This window comes from Natator depressus, chromosome 3, assembly GCF_965152275.1.
Source record: "Natator depressus isolate rNatDep1 chromosome 3, rNatDep2.hap1, whole genome shotgun sequence".
Taxonomy (NCBI): domain Eukaryota; kingdom Metazoa; phylum Chordata; order Testudines; family Cheloniidae; genus Natator; species Natator depressus.
The window spans coordinates 91,361,956-91,379,451 of record NC_134236.1 but is presented as its reverse complement, the minus strand read 5'-3'; the positions used below and the strand labels follow the sequence as shown (position 1 = coordinate 91,379,451).

General features: G+C 39.2%; 1 protein-coding gene across 2 annotated transcripts in view; it reads right to left on the bottom strand.

Annotated features, from left to right (window-relative positions):
• Positions 1-17,496, bottom strand: part of SLC35F1 (solute carrier family 35 member F1) — a 375,908-nt gene that overhangs the window by 163,860 nt on the left and 194,552 nt on the right. Inside the window, exon 1 of one of the 2 annotated variants that reach the window (XM_074948303.1) lies at positions 9,141-9,202. The exons of the other annotated variant lie outside the window; for it this stretch is intronic. Within the exon in view, the coding sequence (XP_074804404.1) occupies positions 9,141-9,187 (47 nt within the window). The 5' untranslated portion in view covers positions 9,188-9,202. Of the gene's footprint in view, positions 1-9,140; positions 9,203-17,496 lie in introns of those variants that run through there. 2 annotated transcript variants of the gene reach the window in all.

Below are 17,496 nucleotides of genomic sequence, written 5' to 3'. Positions count from 1 at the left end.
CTACAGTATGTTGCCACATTCACCTTACACGTATATACGCGGCACTGAGAAGTTTAATTGATAGGCTGCTTCTAAAACCTTCTTCATGCCAACTAAAGCATCTGGCCGGTTATCTTTGAAAGCTGGGGCTACAGATTTCTAATAATTTTCAGTCTGGCACACAGGAAAGCCTCTCAGCTGTTCTGTTTGATTTGATACTGATTTGATTTGATACCTAAAGGGAGAGAGACAGAGATTTTGTACGTATTTAGTAAATGTTTTTCCCTGTGCATTCTCACTTTTACTCCATTCTTATGTGTGCCCTACACAGGGAAGAAATCCTGCAAGATGGCACATACAAGCCTCTCAGCCGGCACACCTCTCCCAGCAAGACAAGTTTTAATAGCAGAAATCTTCAGTTAATACATTAAAGCATCTGTATCAGCTTATGACAGTTTACATAAGTGATCACGACTTCCAAAAATAAAACGTTGAAAGCAATGAAGAGCAAGCAGATTTCTGTGCACAAGTGCTGTTAGCAGTTAATGGAGTTGGCACCTATACTACATGTATGATATTAATCAACTATTCTCATCATATTAATTCTCAATGATTACATTAGGCAATGCCCTGTGTAATTGTAACTGTTATAAGATTAACATTTAAAGGCCTCTTTTACTTTTGACAGTGGCACAAATAAACCTTTCAGAGCTGCAGAATCATGGGTAATAGCCATCACTGGACAGTGAAATAGCAAAGCTTGGATCCCACCTAATACCATAAGAATTTTATTCAAATATTTACATAAAACTCAATGAGTAAAGTTCACCCCTGTGGAGAAGGTCAATACAAGGCCTCTCCATCACTTAAGTCCTACTGAATTCTTATTTTGAGGTCTTAAGTGGAATTTAAGTGGTACCTAGGCTTTATGCCGGTCCCCTGCACAGGGGTGAAATTCACACACTAAGTATTACTGACCACTTGCAACTCCCTCTGACTTCAAAGATGCAAGTGGTCAGCAGCATTCCTTAGGGTTTTGAAAAATTAAACATCAACTTATTAATACTCATAACTGGGCAACATAATGAACTTCTGGCACTTTGATCAACAAGATGACCTGAAAAACTTTAGGCCTCGAATCACAGACTAAAGTTTAAGGAAAAGCAACAAAGTTACAGTGGGAAATTGCTATTAGAATAAAGCGTTGGCCACGAGGTTTTAGTCTTCTGTTTTCTACTATATATTATCTAAATTAGGAAGGATTTTCCAAATGGTTTGAGCTCTTCTGTGAAGGTCAGAGGTGGGTCAGCAATTTCCTTTTCACAGCACTGGTTGTTCTGTCCCCTCCTGCCACCACTTTCTCCAGGTCATCCTCTTCTCCTTCCTGTCACCTTAGCTTTGGACAAGGAGAACTGAATCTTAGAAACACTTCATTCCTTCATCAGGGCCTTGAAACCTGTCTTAAATGACCACCCACTGACAAAAAAAAATTAACTGCTTAACAGAGGTGACCTTGTTATAGAGATGGAACAGAAATGTGTACTTCAATATGCTTGGGGAATCTTTAGGACAATCTCTTAAGACCGGAGATTTCCTAAATGTTTCCTTTTTCTTGTATGTTTCACTATGCTGTAATTCTTATAAACGGACTTCCACTAGTGAGCTTTTATCTAAACAAGTTTGTGTTTTTTCTCTCTTTCACACACACAAGTAAATGGTGTAAGGCTGTTCGCTGAAAACACAGATCTTGCTCCTCCCCTTACATACAGTTGCAGTGCATTGCCATTGCACTGGGGGAGTCTGCTGCTGTGATTGCAAACACAAACAGCACTTTTCATCATTATGTTTTTTTAAACAAGAAGCATGTTGAAAAACAGTAAAAGAAAACGCAAGGAGAAGCCCTCAGGGCTCTTATTTAGACTGCCCCTGAATTCAGTCTATTCTAGGCAGAATCAGACATTTTTTAAAGTAACTTGTCAACAGACATCCTACCAATGAGCTCTTCACGGGAAAAAGGTAGGTTATTCCTAAAATCCATACTACTTTCAGTTTTAAAACTGACGGTTGTCTGTCAACTAGAGACGTACTGTAGATTAGGCTATCTAGAGACCAGAGCAGGACTACTTCCAAAGCATGTGAGAACCAATTTAGTGGAGGTGTATTTACATATGGTTCTTGGTAGTTTATCTGGTGGTGAATGATGCAAAGTTGTAGACCTTTTGTCCAGCACAATGATGTTTTTCTTTTCTGGAGGTCAGTTAGTCTCCTAGATCTCAATGTAACTCAAAGATCTATGGTGCAGCCTTCAATTGTCCTCCTAGTATTGACGTAGAAGTCTGCCCACTGCAACCACAGATTCCACATCAAAATCTTCATCTTAATGGGAACTAACATTATCATTTGCTTTTCCAGTTATGGATCTTGAAATGCTTTATAATCAGTAAAGAATACTTCTTTTAAATAGGTAACATTCATTTTACAGATGGGTCAGCAGAGGGATGGAAAAGTTACATGACTTCCCTAATTTGTAGTTTCTCCATACCAAAGATAAGAGTGGCTGAAATTTTATCGAAAATAGGTACACCCTTGGGCTTCAGACAATATACTACCAGCCCCCTTAGATGGGCAGAGTTTGAGCACCCCTGTATTACAACTAAAAAAAAACCCAGCACACATACTTATGTTGGGTTGTTAACATTAGCTTTGCTCTTTTGTAAATGAACTAGTTTGAGCTGTTAGCTCTTAAAGGAAAATAGCGTGTAAAGTGACTGATGGCTATCTGCCTCTTGGAGGAAATAAAGCTCTGTCACTTTCCATTGGTTCATCTCACTACCAGCAACTTTTATGCCTGAAGCTCAGGACATTATAAATACAGCAAAGTGGTAAAACTGGATTCCACCAAGTGATGAATGTCTTTGGATAAAATGAGAAATAGTTTTAAAAGTTTCCAATCAGCTAAGATCGACAGCTGCCATTTTTCTAGGAGGTACACAGCATCAGTAACAGGTGTGGGTAATTCCCAGAGGTGAGGGGGAGGAGAGGGGGGAAAGCTCACCAGTGCCCTTACAAGTATATCTCTTACTGTTTCCCCTTTGCCACAACTGCATAATGGGCTAGTGCAGTTTAAAATTGTGGAGGAGCAGGTCCACAGACTTATTCCTACAAATATTAAGGGACAGCAGGTAGTGAAGGAGGCAAGCAGCATCACAGAGAGACACTCATCACCTATAAAAACAATTCCAATTTAGGACTCAGATGGGAAGAAAGCTGGAATGTGACTGATTCATCAGGCAGAGAAGGTACATATGACCTAATTTATTGTGGTCCTAGAAAATTACATAGTAACCCTAGAAAAAGAATACTCCTGCTGGAATTCTGTGACACTGTGCAATGCAGAATTTGTGCAGAATTAATGTATCCCGCAAAATTTTATTTTTTCACACAGAATTTGTGATTTCCACCAAAATGCTCCCTTTTCCTGTTTTGCGTGTTTCAAATGTATTAGTTATATATACATGCAATGTCTTTGCCCACACATGAGCTTGAACGCACCCCCTTCCCTTAGCTTCCACCTAACACTGCACCCCCCCACGCCCCGAGCACACCTACCTGCACCTGGCAAGGGGCATGCCTACCACCTCTGGAGATGCAGGGGCGTTGACTTGCGAACCATGCACACAACCCAACCCAACCCAACCCAACCCAACCACACACACACACTACGCTGGGTCTCCCTTCCTCATGCTAACCACCCTCTATCCTACAACTAAACTACCACTAACCCTCACCAACCCTCCTCCCACTACAGTGGCGTGACCTAAAAATCTTACAATACACATAAAAGCTTGAACAAGACATGACAGATAGACACAAAAGTGTCCTTAAGGATGCTACCACCCTTTTAGGCTAGGTTGTTACAATACTTTTGTATAACGACTTTGCTTAAATGAAATATTGAATTTCACTGAAACAGAAGATAAGTGTCAACAAAGATACATCAAATTCTGTATTAATATGCCTAGAAAGGAATCTAGTGTCAAAAAACATTTCCTGAATCTTCTTTATTGTCTGTATTGTTACAGACATATTTGCTGACAGGTATTTTGAAATATATTACCAAAATAATTGAAATCGGTGTGATTATATTGTGTTATTTTGACAAATAAAATATACAGATTTTTAAAATATTGTGCACAACATTTTAATTATTTTGGCACAGAATTCCCCCCAGGAGTAAAAGAAACATCACAGTGATTATGTGTAATTTCAGATCTCAACAAAAAAGTTTTGTAGTGACTCTTCCCAGCTCTAAGAACTGTCTCACACATCTCCTATACTTCCCCAAATATGAGTGAGTCAGAATATTCTGACCTTACACAAACCATTCTCTCATAAATTAAAAAGAACAGGAGATGTCACCCTTTCAGAAAGGGAAAAGATCAAAAGTACTGCAAGGAGGTGTGTGTATATGCCAAGGAGAAAAAAATTACATGAAGTAGTTAGTCATAGAACCGAGAGAAAATTTCACTTAATTACATAAGCTGCATAGCAACATAGTGAAGGAAATTTTCAGATGTGCTGAGCCCTGGTCACAATCTTTGCTGGTGCAACTTGCAGTTGCAAATGTTGTGCCTGAATTTTCTTAAAATGTAAAATGAAGTCTAAGCACAAGCACTTCTAATGAGCTGATACCTACCCACAACCAAGTAGTTGAAGGGGTATGTAAAGGACTGGGGTCTATCTTATAACACCCTCTTCCTGCTGGACCCAGGTTTACTCTTGCTAAGCCAGCTCCCTCACTGGGGAAATTCTGTCTGGAGCCCTCTCACAGAATCCAGGAATCCATTAATTCCTCCCCCCTTTTATTTCAAGTCTTCTTAAGAAAACAAGATCAAAGCTTCACAGACTCTTCCCTCAGAGTCTGTACAGGGTAAGTAATCCCTTCCCCAAATCTGTCCTTCACCCCCTAAGTGCATCAACTCAAAATTTCCTGGTTCTTGCCTCAGAGCCTTAGTAATTACAGGACTTCCCACAGTCTCCTTTCTGCCCATTTGTTTCTTGGAGCAGTTCCTCACTGTGATTGCTCTAGCCACAGCCCCTGGTCCCTCAGCTTTCTATCAAGTATTCCAACTCCCCCCTCCGTTTCCTGCTGCCTTCTTTTATGAGGATCAGCCAATTAAGTTGCGGGTCTTTTCCCCAGGTACAAATTGCATAGGTGCAAGTTTTCACTTAATAAAGAAGTGGCTGACTTTTAGAAAATTAGAGCTAATAAGTAAATTAACAAAGAGGAATTTTTATATTAACAAATACACTGTGTTTGGTGTTTTTGTTATTAATTATTAATTATTATTATTATTAGTTTGCAGTAAAATAGCACCAAAGGACTACTGATCTGGAAGGTATAATTTCCAGCTCAAGGAAACATGCCTGTGGTAGCTCTGATGAGCTGTAGCACCAAAAAATAGAAGTATAGCTGTAGGGGAGGGACCAGCTGCCTCGAAAAGATATGTACTTGGAGGGGCCAGCTGCCATCCAAGACAATAGGTATGTACTTGGGGTGGCTAGCCTCTCCTGCTCATCCTTCCACCCTGCAGCGACACTATTTTTAGCACAGTAGCTAAATCAGAGCTAGCATGAGTATGTCTATTCAAGCTGGAATTTATACCTTCCAGCTCCAGTACAGACATACCCTAAGAGATTATTCTTGCCTCAAAGAGTTCACAATCTAAATAGACAAAAAAACATAAGGAATAGGGGGAAGGATATAATGTGTAAGTGGAGCAAACAGTATGATTGCTTGCAAATATCCATCTAATGTAATGATCTGATTGTTGTTACATCTATGTCTTTTGCCTGACTAGCGGAAAGTATTTTTAATGTTTATGATAATTATTACACTCTTTTGGGAAGCTACTGATAGTGTTTTTATTTATATTTATTTCAAATCTATACCCAATGGAGTCAAAATCTGCTCCAAGATAGGCATATGCAACTTACACTGGCTTCAAACTTCTTTCCAGCAAATTTCTGCCACCAGCCATATGCTAAAAATAGGTAAAAACTTGCGGGAGGAGGGAGGGCGAATCCTTAAATTGCACCCTGAAAGTTTGTCCCTTAACTGTACCACTGCACACTGAAAGACCTAAGAGAAAGTCACATTACAATTTCACTGAAGTCTGGTCTACAGAGGGTCCCAGTTTGGTAATAAGCAGCATTTGCTGCTACATCTTTCCCCAGTCACTAACCACTTCAAAGGAGATATTTGTACACCTGTGGCTAATTCTGACCTAGCCTCTTCAGGGCCCTGCTTCCATGTCTCCCTTCACTATTTCCTACTTTTGGCTGCTATTTCAGAAGGTTCATTTCTCTGCAGCCTCTCAGAAGGGAATAATCCTCAAAGTTGTTGCCTCATGAAGCTTGTGGGGAACACAAGATATCAAGTGTAGATTGGTTACAACTTTCAGACGTTTGGATGCCTAAAGTGTATCCCAATGATCTGAATCTTTAAGGCCTGTCACTGCTCAGGTTTGTTTCTGGGGCAAAATTTTGATTCTCAGGGTCTTCTTGGATCACCTGCTGTTCTGAACACTCAGATGACAGAAGTGGCCAACAGTCTATCTGCACTGAGCAAAAAGGTCATATCTTTCCTTTTCAGATGGGAACCTCACCAGTTATTCCTACCTTTTTCACATCAAGGCTGGATTATTACAATGCAACACCTGAAGACAAATTAAAAACCTCAGCTAGTGCGGAACATGGCTTCTTGCTTTGCCTAGTGGTGTTGCTCTCAGGGAGCACATTACGCTTAGGCTTTTTGTACTGTACTGGCTTTGAGTTTGTTTTCATGTGCAATTCAATGATTTTCATGATTTTGATCATGGAACCCCTAAATGGTTCAGGTTTCTGTTACCTTAGAGACCTCAGCCAACATTTAAAAATAATGACTAGTGATTTTGGGTGTCCAACTTGAGGCACCTTAAAGGAGCCTTATTTTCACAGAGTGGGTGCTCAGCCCCTTCAAAGTGGTCTCAAGTTGGGCACCCAAAATCACTAGCTGCTGTGGAAAATTGTGGCCCTCCTTTCTGCTTCTGTGACACTGTGTGTAGTGAGCCTTCAAGAAGTGCAGCATATAAACTGATCCTACATTTCTAAAGAAAGGGACTAATGCAAAATATTGCTTCCCAAATAAAAATGAAGTGTGGATGATGGTAGACTACATGTTTTTACTGTTTGCACCACAAGATCGGCATGTCCTTTCCTAACAACATATACTAAAGACAGTCATTATATTGCAGAAACCATTAACGAGAGTATAATAACGGGAAGTCCACAGTCAGGATTTTGTGTTTAAATTCCTATTTTATGGAAAAAATGAAAAAAGTATTGTGAGCAGGAACCAGAATTGTAGATAATTTGTCTATTGCTAAAAATAAGTCCTGCTCTCTTAATAAGGAGAGCCCTTCAATTTTAGGTACAAGTTAAGAATGAAACAGGTCTAGTTTATTGCTTTCCCCTTCAGCTCCAACATAAATCTCTCCCTTTCTCCCTGCCTTTCAATAAAGTGAGACAGCATGACTCTTTCTGACAGCTTTGAAAATGTATTACAGACTTGACACACGTTGATGGAACACACATTAAAAAAAAAATAGGGCACTGATCTCATTTTGCTGCTTTTAATAGAGTTTAAAATTGCAATGTGTCTTAAAGGGTTTATTCTTAGTATACATATAAAGTTCGAAGGTGACAGAGGAAGGTGTCAGCTGCAGATTTCTGGAGGGTAACTCAGAGTAACTCCTGGCCTGTGGGACAGTGCTGTGGTGATAAACACACCAAAGCCTCAGATGACCCAAGAGATGATCATGACGACTCACTTAAAATGAAATGAAATCTCTGAAGAAATAAGATGTATACGGTCTTCATGTAGGAGATAAACCAAGTCTGTGCTTTTGATAGAGTATTTATTTATCTACATTCACTACTTTCCAGCTGGTTTTACTGCAATTCCTCCACAAGTCCTCCCACTTGGGACATGGGAGTGACAAAAAATGTGCTTTAAAGTGGCAGCCGAGGATTCCCCCAGGTGGATGAATCTTTGAGTGGTGTAAAAATGCTTTACATTTCTCACTCCCTCTGTGGTGTAGATGGCATGATGTGGATGAGTGGTGGGCCAGAGGCCAATGTCCTCTTAGGGTCCTGGAACAGTAGAATGGATCATAAAGAAGATGTTTCTATTGCTGTAAATTAGAACAGCCCTCAGGCTGCACTAACTTATCATGGGAGCTGAATCAGGCTCATGGTGATCCTGGGATTATGGTGGACCGAGAGGTGTCATTACACCACCTTTGCTTCCTTACACATCAGGTATGCCAACCTCCACTCCAGAACACCTGAGGATTTAGTATATATGTTGTCCGGGCCCCACTGCAGCAGTATATAGGCACTTCAGAAACACAGAAATAGACATGGTCCTGCCCAAAAAGTTTACAAAGCCTTCCTCTATGGTGTCTGAGCATGGGCCAGTGGTATAAATCAGAATAATATGACGAATTATCTTAAATTCCACTACAAGACATCTGCTTTAAATTGCTCAAAATTGTTTGTCGTACATCTCCAAAACCTAATAAAAGCTCACTGAAAAACAGAGATGCATCCTGATCACTAAACACATTTCTCTCAAGCAAAGCTTCTTTTGCCTTTCAGTCACACACACAGACACATACAAATGCTTTCACTAGCATCGGCATCATCTGACTAGTTTGCTTTTTTCCTCCTAGCTTCTCAGACTGAGCCCGAATCTATTTTCTGTGGTGGAGAGAGCAGAAGGAAGGCATGTTAGTCCAGCAACAGCAGAGTAGGTTGTCAGCTGGACAGAGGAGAAAATGGGAGGAAAGAAACGGAGGTGAAATTGGGGAGTGCAAGCAAGGGGAAAAGTGGTTGTATGCCTTGCCTATTTAGAATGTAAGCTCTTCCGGGTAGGGACTGTGTCATCAATTGTGTTTGTACAGTGCCTAGCACACTTTAGTCACCAGCGTAACAAATTAATAATAATAATAATTATATTATTATTATTATTATTATTATAGCTTCAATGCTCAGTAACACCTATGGGTAGTATCTTTTTAAAAAGAAACAGGAACACAATATTATTCAATAGAGTTTACCCTGCATTCAAGGATGTTGGCAAGAGGGACTTGAAAACTTTTAACATTGAGACTGTAGCAAGCAAAAGGATACACTGGAGGGCTGCTTTGCATGAGTCAAAGAGGCTGAAGGGAGGTGGTTCAGAGAGAGGAAATGATGAGAGCGAAGAGGAAAGAGCAGGCCTCAAGTGCTAGTAGTGTTCTGGCTTCATCCTCTGGCCCTTCACCTTACGCCTGCATTATCTGTGGCAAAGACACAGGAATTCGAGAGAGAACACGGGTGAGGTAATATCTTTTATTGAACCAACCTCTGTTGCTGAAAGAGACAAGCTTTCGAGCCACACAGAGTTCTTCTTCAGGTCTGCAAGATGAACTGGACTTTTTAGCCACTCATGAATGACACACAGTAACTGAACTTCTTTGGCACTTACACTGTCATCTTTCAAGACAAAAATCTGCCATTATTATCTTGCAGGACAGGAGATCCCCTTTGGGAAAGGAGGAATTTAAAGGCTCTACTTATAACCAAAGGATGGAACATCAGCCTCAACTCTGAAGTTCCTTGCCTTTCTGAGCTTGTCAGACCATTAAATGTGATTTGAATATAATATTATACGTTTAGTTTCCTATTGATTTAGTCTTTCATAGTTTAAGAGAGACAAGAAAATAAAGAAGGGAAGAAACACTCCTCTGAGAGGTGAGAGAATTAAATGATACCACTTATCACGTGCAGCACACACATTACTTAAGAGATTATGTTCAATAGGTTATATTTGCTATGTGTTGGTATGCAACCTACATTTTGTTCTTTATTCCAGAAGATTGGTTAGTTAATGCATGAAATAGATTATCTTGGAATGAGCATAGAGAACTGTAGAACAACTTAATTGCTTTTTTTTAAAATCGGTGAAGCACATTAGTTTTGCATATTGTGCCATGGTTTACTTGTCAATTATGCTGATATTTAATTGAACTATAATTAAATTACTCTACCACAAATAGTTTTGTTGAAGTTTGAGACAAACTTTTGTTCAATCAGTTTTGTTTGGCTCAGTCTTCTTGTACAGCAGATTTTTTTGGGTGGAGGGGGAAAGCAGAAGGTAAAGGAGGGTTAAGCAAAAGGTTTTGCAGATGCAATTCAGATATGAAAACCATCTGACATGGCTAAAGTTAGATACAAATAAATAAAATATTTAGTTTTTTCAAGACACAGGTGCAACATAGTCTTTTTCCAGTTTTGTCAGTAGTGACAGGGTTTTCCCCTATACACCTCTCTCCTTTGGGTCAAATTCTGTTCTCCTTTTCACCTGTGCAACCACCTTAATGCCAGTAGGATTGCACAGGGGTAAGGATCTGATCCAAAGCTGACTGAAGTCAGTGGGCATCTTTTGCTATCTTTGAACATCAGATCAGACCCTAACTGAGAAGTGAATTTCCACTGTGTCTACTTTTTGGAACACAAAAGATTATTTATAAAGTGTGTATATATTTCTATATATACATACCATGCACAGAACTGAGCATGCAAAAATAGAAGTCAAGTTGAAGCCTGGATAAAAATTGGGCCCTAAATATTATAACACAGGTTTGTTGATTTCTAGTACATATTAAAGGGAAATATCAGACTTCACCAAGGTGTGCAATAGAATCATCTGATGTGCAGAATATGTTCAGTGCTGTGTTATGGTACTTAAAAATGTTTACTTCTTTTGCTAATACTTGTTATGTACATTCAAGGATGTTTGAGAGCTATCAACAGAGGAGATGAGACACATTAATCTTATAACTAACTGTGTGCTTGTGTTTAATTTATATGGTTTTATTATTTAGTACCTATGTCAATCACTTAATTTGCCTGCAAATCATTTTCTCATACAATTTTAATGAAAGATGCTATGCAGAAATCCATCAAATTATTGAAATTAGAGCTGGGAAAGGCCCATTTTATCATCTATTCCATCCTCTAGTAGTTTAAAATAGATCAAGAGATGGAGCTTCCACCATTTCCCTAAAGAGACTGTTCCAGCCTGAGAGGTAGCATGCTCGTCTAGAGAGAATAGGGCACTACACTGTGAAGCAGGAAACCTATGGACAGATCCTCAGCTGGTGTACATTGTCATAACCAAGGATCTGCCCCTGCATTCTGTTTCCGCCTCTGCCACTAACCTACTGTGTGACCTTAGACTACCTAAGCTCTCTGTGCCCCTGTTTATTCTCCAGTCTCTTGCTGTTTGTCTATTTAGGCTGTAAACTACTTGAGGCAGGGACCATCTTATTATGTGTCTGTGTAGTACTTTGTATGTTGGGGCTTCTAGGCATGAATCTGATACATACAATACTAAAACTCACTGTCCAGAAACCTCTCCTGATATTTAGTCTACATCTTCTTTTTGTAATTTAACTTTATGTACCCTCTCAGTTATCACTTAGCTTTGTTTTGTGTTTAGGATTATTTTTCTCAACATATAATTACTGATGTTTTCGCCAAGAGAATTCTAACTTTCTTATTTCCTGCCTGTATTCCTAATCTTTCATGGTCCTTTTGCAATATTTCAGTGTCCTGCCACCACAAATATCATTAATTTATATGTAAATTACACAACTAGAGGTAGGTAAAGCCCTTACTTAAGGCATGTGATTTGGGATTCTCATGCTAAAAGGACATACAGGCTACACTCTATTTTAACCCTCCTATGTTCCTAATAAATGATCATCTTGTTCCCTCTACCTCTGCAGATGTAGTGACAAGAAAAGCAATTTGATCCAGGGCCTGGGGGCACAGACAGGGAAAGCACTTTTATTACAAAAAGACAAAAATCTCAAAACAACCAAAGGGTTAATTGAAAGTGGAAGGAGTAGAAGGGAAAGTTAAAAGAAAAGGCTTTAACAAATTAAGGAAAATCATCACAAAACAAACTATATGTCCTTACACCGAAGGAGGGGGAGAGGAGAGGGAGAGAAACTATAACCATTCTTTCTTAAGGGTAAGAGGGGTTTTCCCCTTTCACCCATAGTGGTAGTGGGGACTCAGGCACCAAAAGCAGTGAATGCCAGAGCTATTCATGCAGAGGCCTTCTACCTCCACAATGCCTCCTAGTTACCGACTGCTCCCTATGGCAGTATGACTGCCTCCGGAGCTGTGTAGTCTGGGGTTCACGGTTGCCGGTCAGTGCCCATGGAATTCTCTCTCAGGAGGCATTTCACTGTAATTGCTGGGTAGCCAATTCCAATGAGACGCCTCATATCCCACTAGGGTTGCCAACTCTGACTGAAGCTATTCCGGGAGATTTTTTCTCCCCAAAATGACATAGTGTCATTTTCTTAAAATATCCTATTAAAATCTCCTGGATAGTTTTCAACAGTAACCAGGAGATTGATGCTGATTCTGGGAGACTCCAGGCCAATCCTGGAGGGTTGGCAGCCCTATGTCCCACTGCTGTGCCTCCAGCCCGACCCTCTCTCTACCCCCAAAGTCCGATCCCCCTGGAGGGGTTTCTGCCAAGGCAGGGAAAGGAGCACTTCCATTGCCCTGATTTCCTGTTTTATGCATCTTTGTGCTTTCTCTCTTTTAAGGCTTCACTGGCACAGCTTATGCCAAGCCTCACACTCCATTCTCTCTGCTGCTGACTGAGAAAACAACGGTAATGGGATATAACCTCATCAGGCATTTGAAAATGATGTCCATTTATCACAGATCTCTCCCTTTTTGTCCATTCTTTTCAGCTCTCCAACCCTCCTTCTGGCCTTTCAGGCAAATTCCTGAATATACTTCAGAAAATGTGTGTTAAAAGAAAACATTCACTTTAGTAAAAAGAAAAGGAGGACTTGTGGCACCTTAGAGACTAACCAATTTATTTGAGCATAAGTTTTCGTGAGCTACAGCTCACTTCATCGGATGCACGAAAGCCTATGCTCAAATAAATTGGTTAGTCTCTAAGGTGCCACAAGTCCTCCTTTTCTTTTTGCGAAGACAGACTAACACGGCTGCTACTCTGAAACGACTCACTTTAGTGAATTTGTCCTGCAGATACAATTATGTGGCTATAGTTGTGATCTATCTGCATGGGGCTTTCCCGTTATTATTAATATACACATGAATCCCCAGGTCCTGAGATCAAAATATACCACACAGGACAAATTTACATGATAAGAAATCAATGGAGTTGTGGCTAATTATGGCACCAGTGAAACTGACTCTATCTCTCCATTTCCAAACACTCACCAGCCAACTGACAGGGCTCTGACTGAATAATAAAACAGGACAAAAAGGGACCAGGATTTTTAAAAAATGAATTCTATTATAAGGTCTTCATGTGATGGAGAATCCACACATTCCTAGGTAAATTATTCCAATGGTTAATTAATTTTGTTGTAAAAAATTTGCACCTTATTTCTAGTCTGAACGTGTGTAACGTCAGCTTCTAGTCATTGGACCTTTTTATTCCTTTGTCAACTAGATTAAAAAGCCCTCTATTATGCAGAAGAAAGAAAGAAAAAGAAAGAAAAATCCCTCTATTAACTTGCAGAATAACTGGAAAAATGAAAAAAAAAAGTTCAGTTACCATGCAAGAAAATCGGCTTTTCACTAAAACTCATAATTCACGGAGGATATGTAGCCTGATGACACCATAGCCAATTGTGCTCAGTGATATCTGGAGACAGCTTAACAAGAATGCCAATCAGGAAAGCACTCAGAAAAGCTCTTTGCTGAAAGGGGTTTTTCCTGTGAAGCTGTATGTTAACACTATAGTTAAAATGTATTAAAAGAAAATGGAAGTGAAAAGAATCACTCTAAGGACTTATTCTAACTTTTTTTTTCTTTTAACTAGTTTGTGCTCCTTGGCATTTCCATTAAAAAACACAGATCCATAAATTATATAAAACCAGAATGGACCACTGTAATCATTTTGTCTGACGTCCTGTACAACACATCATAGAATGTTCCTGAATTAGTTCCTCTTTGAAATAGAGCATATCTTTTAGGAAAGCATCTAATCTTGCTTTACAAATTTCCAGGTATGGAGAATTTACCACAACCCTTGGTAAGTTGTTGCAATGGTTAATTACCCTCATTATACATTTTTACCTTATTTCTATTTTGAATTTGTTTAGCTTCAACCTCAAGTCATTGGATCTTGTTATACCTTTGTCTGCTCATTGAAGAGCCCTCCATTATCAGATTTCTATTCCCCATGTAGGTACTTATAGATTGTGATCAAGTCAGCACTTAACACTTTCTTTGTTAAACTAAACAGATATAAGCTCCTTCAGTGTTTCACTGTAAGGCATATTTTCCAATCCTTAATCATTCTTGTGGCTCTTCTCTGTGCCCTCTCCAATTTATCAACATCTTTATTCAATTGTTGACACCAGAACTGGACACAGTATTCCAGTGGCCAGAAACAGTGTCCTAATATAACCTTTCTACTCGGACTCAATAGTCCCCTGTTTATACATCCAAGGATTGCATCAGCCCTTCTGGCCACAATGTTGCACTGGGAGCTCATGTTCAGCTGATTGTTCACCACGATCCCCAGGTTCTTTTTAGAGGCCTACATTCTTTGTTCCTAGATGTATAACTTAACGTTTGGCCATATTAAAAGGCATATTATCTGTTTGCGCCCAGCTCACCAAATGATTGAGGTTGCTCAGTATCAGTGACCTGTCCTCTTCATTATTAACCACTCCCCCAATCTTTGTGTCCTCTATCAGTAATGTTTTCTACCAGGTCATTGATAAAAATGTTAAATAGTATAGGGCCCAGGACTAAACCCTGTGGGACCAAACTAGAAACACACTAGCTCAGTGATGATGTCGTTTACATTTACATTTTGAGACCTATCAGAGTTAGCCAGTTTTTAATCCATTAAATGTGAACCATGTTGATTTTGATTAAAAAACTAGGATGATACAAAATATCATGTGGCACCAAGTAAAATGTCTTACAAAAATCTAAGTATATTCCATCAACTCTATAAACTTTGTCAACCAAACTTGCAATCTCATTAAAAAAAGATATCAAATTAGTTTGACAGGATCTATTTAAAAAAACCCACACATTTTGAGTGGCGTCATTTATATTCTTCTTCTTTAATTCTTTATTAATTAAGTCCCTAATCAGTTGGTTCCATTATTTTGGCTGGGATCGATGTCAATCTGACAGGCCTATAATTATCCAGGTTTACACTTCTATATTACACTTTTTTATAATATTGAAACATTAGCTTTCTTCCAGTCGTCTGGAATTTCCAAAGTGTTCCACGATTTATAGAAAATCATCATTAATGGTTGAGAGAGCACCTCCACCAGCTCTTTTAAAACTCTTGGATGCAAGTTATCTGGACCTGCAGATTTTAAAATGTTTATCTACAGTAGTTGCTGTTTATCATCATCCTTAGTTACCGTTAGCATGGAAAGTATTCCATCATCATAATATAACTATATCTGGATTTTTTCCAACAAAACAGAAATTTGTACTGAACTCTTCTGCCTTTTCTGCATTATTATTGACAGTTTTACCATATCCATCTAGTAATATACCAATACCGTTGTTAGTGTTACTTTTGTTCCTAATATACTTGAAAAAAATCCTTCTTATTGCACATAACTCTGCTGGTCACGGATTTCTTCTTGTGTCCTTTTGTTTCCCTTATCAATTTTCTACAGTTCTTAGTCTCTGCTTTATATTCAGCTCTATCAACTTTCTCTTTTTTTTCCATTTGTTGCATATGGTCAAACTTTGAGGCTCTATTCAAATACACAAGTCTTGAAAACATGGCTGACTGGAAGGTAGAAGATTTTAGGTGTTCTTTTGGAAATGTTAAGAAACCTCTTTTTAAGAAACCATATTGTTAAAGACCAAAAAGAGAAACTCACCAGAGTGCCGGAGAAATGTCCAAATAAAATTTAAACTTAATGCCAGTGAACTCCACTGAAGATGAAAAAATGTTGGGACCTACTTTATTTCTTCAAATGTCAATAAACTTCCTTTCCTAAGGAGATATGGCTTTATGATAATTTAATGGAACTTTGGTTTTACTGTTATCTGCCTGTAGTGATCTTTCAGCTTGTGGAACAAATATTGCTTTCCAAAAGCCAATTCTCATGTGTGGTGATGCTTTGCTTATATTGATCGGTAGAGATTTTGCTTCGGAGATTGAAAATTTATATTTTCATTGTTTTCCAAGATAGGAAAGAATATCACATCACATTTTTTAATGCCTCTTGTTTGCAGGTTAAGAATGTTACCAATGTGTAAAAGTTTATTAGAGATACAGATAATCTGATAGTCCTGCCTTGGAAATTAAACACCTGAATGCTCAAGATGCTCATTCTCTTATTAATCTGTTACATATGATGAAATTCACCACTAATCAGAGGGCCAGCATAATACACCATTTAAAATCCTGTTTAAGACACCAGAATAGGGTTTTAAGTGGAAATTAATTACTGCATAGGCCTTGTGCAGGCCCTTCGCATCACAGGTTAAATAAAGGCTGGCTCCACTGAAATGACCTGGAGTTTTGTCATTAACTTCAGGTCATTAACTTCAGGGGCCAGGATTACACTCGTTACTATGATTCTTTGACTACAACATTCCATCTCTTTACTATGGCCCTCGTACCAATTCAAACTTCCCTTGTGGCAACCATAGAATCTTCAGCCTTTATTTCTTAGTATAAGAACTGACCTGAAGTTACAATTAAATTGTTCTTTAGTGACTTTATGGAATAAACCCCTTCCCCATTACTTAAAAGGACATCATTAATCAATTAGAATAAAAACATGGGTTTTTTTCACATATCATGGCTATTAGCCTTGGTCCTTGAGAAAGAAAACGCCAAAGAAAAGCATCCATTATACATCCTTACAGGGAAAGTCCTACCACGACCTTTCATGCTGACTGCCTCTCATTTCAGCTCAGCCCACGGTTAGACCTAGAGATGTAAAGAGAACTATAGCAGTACTCTCACTTGTATGCTAACGAAATGATCCCATGAGGCACTGCTTGGCATCTCCTCTAATACACTACGTTCCCTCAACTCCCATTGAAGTCAATGGGAGTTAAAAGGACTCAACAACTGGCAGGAGATGCTCAGCACCTTTCAGGATTGGTTCCTACATGCCTTCTCCTGAATCAGCAGTATGTGTTAAGCCTGAATAATGTCACTGAAGAAGAAGTTACTCACCTTGTGCAGTAACAATGTTTCTTTGAGTGGTGTCCCTGTGGGTGCTCCACTCTAGGTGTTGGTGCGTCCCTGTGCCGGAGATTTTTTGCAGCAGTACTCGGTCAGGGGAAGGGTGCACGCAGGAGCTGTCTCGTGCAGGTGTTGGTGACTCTTGTAGCATGCACACCCCCAACCGTCCCCTCTGTTCC